Source organism: Podarcis tiliguerta (genome assembly GCF_965153285.1).
Source record: "Podarcis tiliguerta genome assembly, chromosome: 6".
Classification (NCBI taxonomy): Eukaryota; Metazoa; Chordata; class Lepidosauria; order Squamata; family Lacertidae; genus Podarcis; species Podarcis tiliguerta.
In genome coordinates this window covers 181,710-189,824 of record NC_139539.1, presented here as the reverse complement: position 1 = coordinate 189,824, position 8,115 = coordinate 181,710, and the positions used below count along the sequence as shown (strand labels likewise).

General features: G+C 60.6%; 2 protein-coding genes across 3 annotated transcripts in view; both read left to right on the top strand.

The window, feature by feature from the left end:
* The window catches only part of SNRPB (small nuclear ribonucleoprotein polypeptides B and B1), a 128,395-nt gene that overhangs the window by 25,732 nt on the left and 94,548 nt on the right, over nucleotides 1–8,115 (top strand). The window lies entirely within an intron of this gene.
* On the top strand, nucleotides 2,199–8,087 carry CCNDBP1 (cyclin D1 binding protein 1). 2 transcript variants are annotated; one of them, XM_083447605.1, is made up of 12 exons: nucleotides 2,199–2,292; nucleotides 2,343–2,493; nucleotides 2,580–2,639; nucleotides 2,790–2,869; nucleotides 3,820–3,901; nucleotides 4,616–4,712; nucleotides 4,897–4,970; nucleotides 5,094–5,170; nucleotides 6,271–6,524; nucleotides 6,821–6,881; nucleotides 7,545–7,591; nucleotides 7,808–8,087. In XM_083447605.1, exons 2-12 carry the CDS (start codon nucleotides 2,391–2,393, stop codon nucleotides 7,914–7,916), a joined length of 1,044 nt encoding a protein of 347 aa, XP_083303731.1. In that variant the 5' UTR covers nucleotides 2,199–2,292; nucleotides 2,343–2,390; the 3' UTR covers nucleotides 7,917–8,087. The 2 variants fall into 2 exon arrangements, with proteins under 2 accessions (XP_083303731.1, XP_083303732.1); XM_083447606.1 differs by lacking the exon at nucleotides 2,580–2,639 and having other exon boundaries at nucleotides 2,213–2,292.

Genomic DNA, 8,115 nt, shown 5'->3' with positions numbered 1-8,115 from the left:
GGAAAGGGCTTGTGTCCTGGACGATGCCAAAGGTCCCCTCTGGGACGGGCTGGAGCTGCTCCTGGGAGGGTGCCTGTGCCCGTGGGGCTCTCCCGGCAGGGAGGTTTGCTCCTGGAGCCCCCACGAAGAATGCCCTTTAGCTGGAGAGGGGCAAGACGGGGCTGTGGCCACAAGGGCCTTTCACCAGCTTCACCTGCTGTGATAGCTACGGCCATAACTGGGTCAGGATTGCTTGCCCCCTCTAGGCCATTGCCTGGTAAACCTGAGGCGGGATTACTGCAATGGGTTCTCTGCAGTGCGGCCCTTGGGAGGGCGCAGAATTCAGGGGACAAAACCAGCAGCATGCGACATCTCTGCTAAATAATGCATCTGTGATGGCTGCTCACCTGCTGCTGCGTCCTGACTCTTGCGGATATGCAAAGCTTGAGCAACTCAAACTCCATCACAGATCGGGGGGGGGGGGGGGGGAAGCTGTTCATTGTGGTGTCTCTGGACCACTGCTGGGAAGCTCCCAAAAGAGATGCAGCAGGCACCCTCCCTCTGCACTTCCAGGCATCTCTCAAAGGCACTTTTTGTGCCACTGTTTACTATGTATTTCGATTAGCCAGTTACCTATATTTTGGTTTTTGAAATGGCGTTTTATGTTTTAACATTGTAACAGGGAGCACCCCACAGGCACCTAACCTTGACTCCCTTAGGTTCAGGTCGGGGTCACACACAAGAGACTTCAGCCAGGAGATAGAAGCAAAAAAGCAGCCAGAAAAGCAGATCAATGGGTTACATCTGTATTCCAAAGTTTCCCATAATACAAAAAAATGTGTGGTCTCAGGTAGAACCCGAGATCCAGGCATGCCCCTGTCAATTGCAGCACAAAGGAAAGCATGTACAGTTTCCAGATCCCTGAGTCAAGTCAAATACACCCCTTTGTCTTGATGGAGCTTCATCCCACTATGGGGCAGGCAGGCAATGTGACTGAGATGGTTATCTGTCTGACATTTTTGGAGCAGGATATCACCAGTCGTGGCTCCTGCGGATGTGACTGTACATCTCAGGGATTATGCTGGGCTCTCTCACCCTTCCCCTAATACCTCACTTCCCTGGATCCTAAATACCATCGGAACTGAGAAGATTGATGCAACGAGTGATTTCTTGTGAATTTCTAAAGCTTTCCCACTGAGCCAGTACATAGAAACATTTCTCCGTGAATTGCTACCTTTGGTATTGACACTTGCCCTGTTGGAGACCTAGGGCTCGGCGGGGAGTCGCGGGCTCCTGAGCTGCGCTCCCCTCGCAAGATGCAGTCCCCTTGCAGAGACGTTGCTGTTATTTTCTCTTGACGCGAGGGGTGGAAGGCAGGGAAATGCCTGTGTGTGAGTGAGTGGCTTGGTGATGTGCAGCGGAGACTCTGTGTCTTTGCCTGGTGGCGTGGAGAGGCAAGGCTCCGGGGGGGGGTCTCTCACCCCCCCTCCAATTTCCCGGGAACAACATGGTGCACCATCCTGATAAGAAGGCAGGGCAGCCCAGCAATACTTTCGCAGGCACAGAAGGGGAGAGCTGGGAGGGAGCCCCCGCCCGCCCGCCCGCGCATCTGCTCCCCGCTCGGCAGCGCAGGGGTCCCCGGGAAAGAGCCGCGCCGCGAAGGGCTCCTCCGGCCCCGCGGACTCCGGGCTCGGGCTCGGCTCGGCCGGGCGCACGTGGAGGCGGCTGCGCATGCGCCCTGCCCTCCCGCAACTGCCTCGGCGAAGAGACTTCCGGAAGCGGAGCGGCTGGGCGTCGAGGGCTGCGGTGGCGATGCTTCTTCCCCCACAGCTCCGGTTCCCTGCCGCGGGATGTAGGAGCCGCCATGTGCGGGGCAGGAGCGAGCGAGGAAGAGCCGCCCTGCGGGGTCGCGCGGAAGGCAGCCCGGCAGCCGCTTCCAGGAAAGGCCGGTTTGGCTCCATCGCGTGGCTCAGGGAGAACATTCAGTAATAATATTATTATTATACATACATACATACATACCCCAGCCACTCTGGGCGGCTTCCAACAAAATATAAAAAATACAACAAAACCTCAGATATTCACAACTCCCCTGACTTTTCAAAGCGAGGGGATGCGAGGCTGGGTCATCAGCATCACTCCCAGGCGGGGGGGCTGCCAGGATCAAGCCCCCGCTTCCCTTCCTCGGTGCAAAGGTCCCTCGAAAGAGCCAGGATCCTTGGCAGGCGGGGCCGGCGAGGTCGCCCTGCTGGGCTCCAGCCGCGCGGCAGCTCGACCAGTTGCCTTCCTGCCTGCCTGCCGCGCAGCCTCCCCGCCCGGCAGCCTGGCTCGGCTTCCCGGGCGGGCGGGCGGGCGCTGGGGAGCCGGAAGTGCGCCGCCCGCTCCTCTGGGCGCGGCGGCCTGCTCGGGCGATGGCGGCGTCTCCCGGCGGCGGCGGCGAGGGTCCCGGGTCTCCTCCGGCGGCGCTTCGGCGGGTGCGGGAGGCGCTGAGCGCGGCGCTGGGCGAGCTGCGAGGTGCGCGCGGCCTCCGGGGCGGCGGGCGGGCGGGCGGCGGTGGGGCCGGCGCTCTGCAGGCGCTCAGAGGCACGCTTCTCTTTCAGGCGGCGAGAGCCGGGAGGGCGCCGGAGGCTTCGAGGCCGGGCGCTTCTGGGAGGCCCTCGGTAGGTGCCGCCTTGGGCGGAGGCCCCTCGGGGCGGGGGGGGGCGGGCGAGGCTGCAGGGACCCCCCCCCCGGGATGGGCTGCCCCCTTGGCCAGGGGGGGCCTTTCCCCGCGACACTCCCCCCCCTCACCCTCCTGCCCTTCTCCGCAGAGGAAGCCTTCCAGGCCGCCTCGCAGGAAGCCACCAAGCTGAGCCTGGCCTTCTCGAGACCCCCGCCGCCTTCCCTCCAGGTGGGTGAGGGGCTTCCCGGAGCCCCCGGTCCCTCTTTCTCCCCCCCCCCCCATCCCGGGCATTCCTCGCGCGGCTTATTTCCTGCAATACTTTTCTGCGGGGGGGGGAGGGGGGTCAGCGGCGTCGGAAGGGGTGCGGGGGGGTGCAGGCCGCCCCGGGTGTCCTCACTAAGGGGGGGGGGTGACAAAATGGCTAGGGTTAACCTGACAGTTAAAAATGCCACAGGGAATATAAAATTATTATTATTATTATTATTATTATTATTATTATTATTATTCTGCCTCGCCCATCTGACTGGGTTGGCCCAGACACTCTGGGCAGCTTCCAACAGAAGGTTAAAAAGACATTGAAACATCAGTCATCAAAAACTTCCCTAAACAGACCTGCCTTCAGACATCTTCTAAATGTCACATTGTTTTTTATTCCCAAAATGAATGCCAAACAGAGCAACACTGTATTGCTGGAATCACTCAAGAGCAAAGGCGTGGGCGGGGGGGGGGCACTGGGTGCCACACCGTGGGGCCTGCAGCATGCCCAAGCCATGTGTCTCTCCTGGGGGTGACTTGGTGGCTCAGGCACCTGCAGGCTCCACGCTGCCCCAAACGGCAGCTGAGGGGCGGAGGTGGCCGGGCTCCGTGCAGCGGCCCTGCCCCACCTCACCCCACCCAGTGGGTGGCTTGCCCTGCCCCTGGGCAGAGGGCGCCTCCAACGCTCCAGGCACCTGAGCAGCTGGCGAGGCCGCTGGGGGGGGGGCGGGTCCTTCTCCTCTCATTTGATCCATTCTTTGCTTTAATTTCCCAGGCTTCCAGTAATTCTCCCTCAATGCTCCCAGATCTCTCCTCTCCCCCCGCATCCCCCCAGCCTAGTTTTCTGAGCCCAGGGCCTTTTTTGCGGGGTGGGGGGAGCTGCCTTGTGAGCCAGGTAACCTTTGGGTGCTGTCCCCTTGCAGGAGCAGGAGAGCCTGGCGGAAGGGGTGCACAGCGCTGTCCTGGCAGCCGCCTCCGTCTATTACCAGCTCCCCAAGGGCCAAGGTGAGCAAGAGGGGGCCCCGCCAGGCAGGGACAGGGGGGTTCTCTGGGGGGGGGCAGCGTGTGAGGAGCAGGCCAGGGGGCAGGCACTAGGTGGGGCTCCTGCACCTTGTGCTGCGAGAAAAGAAGAGTCTGAGAATTGTAGGGTTGGAAGTTGCCCCCAATAGCAGGGGAGGCGTCTTCGCTTCTCTGAAGGGCTGCCCCATGTAAGAGGAAGCCTGCTGGTTTTCTCCGGCTCTGAAGGGCAGGACCCAAAGCAGTGGGTTCAGTTTACAAGAAAGGAGATTCCGACTCAGCATTCAGAAGACCTTTCTGACAGGAAGAGCTGTTGGGCAGTGGAACCGTCTCCCATAGAATCGTAGGGTTGGAAGGGACCCTGAGGGTCATCCAGTCCAACCCCCTGCAGCTGTCCCTTATGGGGATTGAACCTGCTGCCTTGGCCTTATCAGCACCAGGCAGCTGAGCCATCCAGCTCAGACTCGCCTTCCTTGGAGGCTTTGAAGCAGAGATGGATGTCGTGGCTTCTGTGGCTGAGATTCCAGCATTGCAGGGGGTCAGACTGGATGACCCTGAAGGTCCCTTCCAACCAGAAGCCTGAGATCTATACAAGGTCTTGGGGGGGGGGGCTGCCTGCAGTCTCTGTGCGTGAGTGCCAAGGAGGCGGTGGCAGACCTTGGAGGAGGGCAGCGGTGATGGGGCTCTCTTTGCCCCCTGCAGGGACCACCCTGCGCAGAGCAGTGCGCGATGCCACGGTGCAGGTGGTGGAGGGGATGATTCAGCTGATCGAGGTCATCCTTCGGACCCCCCTGCAGAGGTGAGCTGCCGCTTGCCGCCCTCACCTTCCCAGGGAATGCTGGGGGGGGGAGGCAGGAGGTGCAGGACGTCTCTCCCCAGAGAGTGGGGCCCCCTCCTCTGCCGCCCCGTGGGCCTTGCCACAAAAGTGGAGGCCCCCCTGGGCCTGGGGTCCCCTCCTGACGCTTCTCCGCTCTCCCTTGCAGCCTCTCGCAGGAGCAGCTTGTCTCGACAGGAGGCGTCTGGGAGGCCTGCAGCCGAGTTTTCAGGATGCCTCGAGGTGAGCCAGGGGTCACCCCAGGGCGGGGCAGGGCGGGACACGGCGAGGGACGCCACCCCGGGCGCTGCCATTGCTGCTTCCCCTTCTTGCCTTGCTCCTCCTCCCTTTCTCCTCTCCCCACAGATAACCAGGCGGCTGTGACCCTGGCCATTACCCAGGCTCTGGGGATTGTCAATGACGCACTGGAGGAGATGAAGCAGGTGCGCAGGGAGGGGGGCTGTCAGGGGGGGGGGGCTGTCCGTCGGCTTCACTTGCAAGAGAGCAGGGGGTGTCACCATCCCTATTCTGCAACTGGAAAGCCTCTAAGTTTGAAGCATCAGACCAATGGGTTTAAGCACAACATTTAGATATCCTGAAATTGCATTTGCCTTTTCAGACTCTGCGTCACACGGCGGGCTCAGGTCAGAATGCAGATTGCCGGAATATAAAGTCTTCTGAAATTGGGGTGGGGGTGTTCAGGGGGAGTAAATGGGCTCATGCCTTTCACGAAAACCATATTGACCCTTGACGGAGCACCTCATTCTTTCCTGTTACTGGGCCCAGATCGTAAAATCTGCCTGTTTCTTAATTTTTATTCTGGCAAAAGTCCAAGCCCCCCCCCCCCCATAATGCAGCCTGCTCAGCCCATACTTAAACCTGGCACTGCCCCCCCCCCCCCCCGCTGGATGTGCCAATCTCCTCTCTGCCTCTTCTGCTGTGTGGCTTCTGGGGGCAGATAAGGGCATTCGGCCACCCCACGCAGGCTAGAGGCAGCCTCTCCGGATAAGGGCTCCTGCCTTGCCTGGGCTGCCCTGATAGAGCCCCCACCCCTGGGCTTTGCCCCTCTGCTCTGCGCTCTTAATAGCTTATGCAGCCGCCATGAAAAACTGGCTTGGCTTTCCTGTAAATCTGCCCTACTGAGATATGAAGGGCTGTCAGAGGGAGCCTTTGGCCTAATAGAGGTTTTTTACATTTCATTAATTGACAAAATAAACCAAAGTTAAGGAGCATACAGAAATACTCAGCAAGTTGAAAGCAGCATGAGGTTGGGCGTTAGCACTGAACTTGTTATTCCAGAATAACAGGTTTATGGGAGAAAGGGGTAAACTGCTTTATATGTGTTGTTTTATAATAACGTGGCTTGATCATAGCTACTATCCGTCTTATTTCCTCCCTCCTTGCTTGTAATGCCCGACTGGGGAGGCTAGCAACTTGGTGGCCCCCCTGGTATTCCCGTGACTGGGACGGTGGATGCCCACCCCCTTCCCTGCCTGGGGGGTGGGTGGGATGAGAGTGTGACTGGCATGTCCCTTTCGCTCAGGCGCAGACTGAAGGTGGAGACCCCTACAGTGATGTCCTGGAGGATGAGGACTTGGGCTCCCGGGCAAACAGGGACACCTACTGGTCAGCGGCTGACCGGCAGCTGCTTGGCCCCTGCCTGGGGCTGGTGAAGGCCGCCAAGATTTGCCTGAAGAGGGTCCAGGGGGCCGTCAGAGGCCGCGGAAGGACCGACAAGGCTGAGCAGGTGGCGCAGCTAGACGACCTGGCCGACATTGCAGGAGACGTCAGCCCCAGGTGACGCAGCCGGGGGAGCCTTGGGGGGATTGCTGTGGCCTAGGGGGTGGGCCAGGGCAGCAAGACCAGTCCCAACGCCCTCCCTGCAGGGTTGCTCCACTCTGTCCCTGGAAAGCCCCCCCCCCAAGAGGGTTGCATGAGCCTGAGGAAGGGGGCGCCCGGGAGCCTTGCAGCCGAGTCCAGTGCATGCTGTGCTCCCTCAGGCTGCCTCTCTTTTGGGTTGGGGGCTGGGGGGGGGCAGGAAACGGCAAGGCACCCTCCCCTGACCCCTCCTCCCTTCCTGTTTTATTCTGCAGCGTGGACGAGTTGGTGCTGAGCACCTACCCCCCTGTGAACCAGCTGGCTCTGCGGCTGAATGTGAGTTGCCCATTTGGGACGATGAAGCTTTTTAGGGGAAGCCTCTGGTCCTCTGCAGCTTTGGGGAGATCCTATTTCCCCACTTCAGCCCATGAGGGTGGGGGGCCTGGGACCCCCAAGATGGCCTGCGGGAGAGAAGACTGTGCGAGCGGAGAGTTGCCCCTGGGGCTGAGGGGGCCTCTCCTGCCCCCTGGAGAAGGGGGTGCTTGATGCCCCGGGGCAGATCGCCCTTCCCTTCCTCCTCTCCCCTTCCCTTCTCTGCCCTGGGCAAAGGCAGCCGTGGTCTCTCTTGCGCAGAAATGGAGGAAGCTGTCGCTGAACCAAGGACAGCCCACGCTGTCCGGCCAGGGAGTCTCTGCGGTTTGAGGCCAGAGGGCCTCTTCCCCAGCCCTACGTGGAGGTGCTGCTGGCAGATCGACCTGGTCCTCCTCCCTGAGTTGGGACAGCCCTTCCCCCTGTTCAGGGGTGAAAGGTCATGGCTGTGTCCGAGGGGCTGTACGGTGCCAGCCAGGGAGTGCCAAAGGGAGAAGCCTCACACTTGCCTGCCGGACCTGGTGGCCAGCGGACGAGAAACCGCCTGCTCCTGTTGGACTCTTGGTTTTCCTAGAAAAGGTGAAATTCCAGGAGCAGCGGCTCTGGGCTTGACGTCTTGTTTCTTTCTAGGCTGCAAAGTTGGCGTCTGTGCTAAAGAAGATGTTGGAACTGACCAGGTGAGCAGGGCAGCCTCTCCTCTGTCTCTGCCACTTCCGCCTGGGGGGCGGGCAGAGGGGCACAGCTGGTGGGGAAACGGTTTCCGTCTTAAAGACATACATAGCCAGCCTTTTGCTGCAGCACAATCGCCCTCGATGCTGGGACTGGGGGCCTTGTCAGGGTGGCCCCCCATTGCTCACCTGCATCTCTCTCTTTCCTCTCTCCTCCCTCCCCAGCGCCAGCTTTGTCTGCCCTCCGTCGGAAGAGACCTGGGTGCAGTTCCTGGCCGGGGCAGTTGACCACAACATGGACAAAATCAAAGAGCTCACCCAAGGGCTCCTTTGATGGGACCCCTGTGCGAGGGGTGCTGGACCCGTGGGTGCCTTCTGTGGCTGCCTGCAGAAGAGGGAGGAGGCAGGACTCCTGCGGGACCCCATAGCTGCGGCCCCTGTGCTCTGGGGTGGGCAATAAAGTCCCCCCTGTGCTTGTGCTGGCCAGGCTCCTGCGCTAGAGAAAGTCTTGTGTGCTCCTGATCATTTATAGC

Bases quoted from the DNA above. Each gene is read 5' to 3' on its own strand.
- CCNDBP1 (XM_083447605.1), top strand. From the start codon at position 2,391: ATGGCGGCGTCTCCCGGCGGCGGCGGCGAGGGTCCCGGGTCTCCTCCG. The intron at 4,713-4,896 runs GTGAGCTGCCGC...TCTCCCTTGCAG, and splicing joins CTTCGGACCCCCCTGCAGAG to CCTCTCGCAGGAGCAGCTTG. The intron at 5,171-6,270 runs GTGCGCAGGGAG...CCTTTCGCTCAG, and splicing joins CACTGGAGGAGATGAAGCAG to GCGCAGACTGAAGGTGGAGA.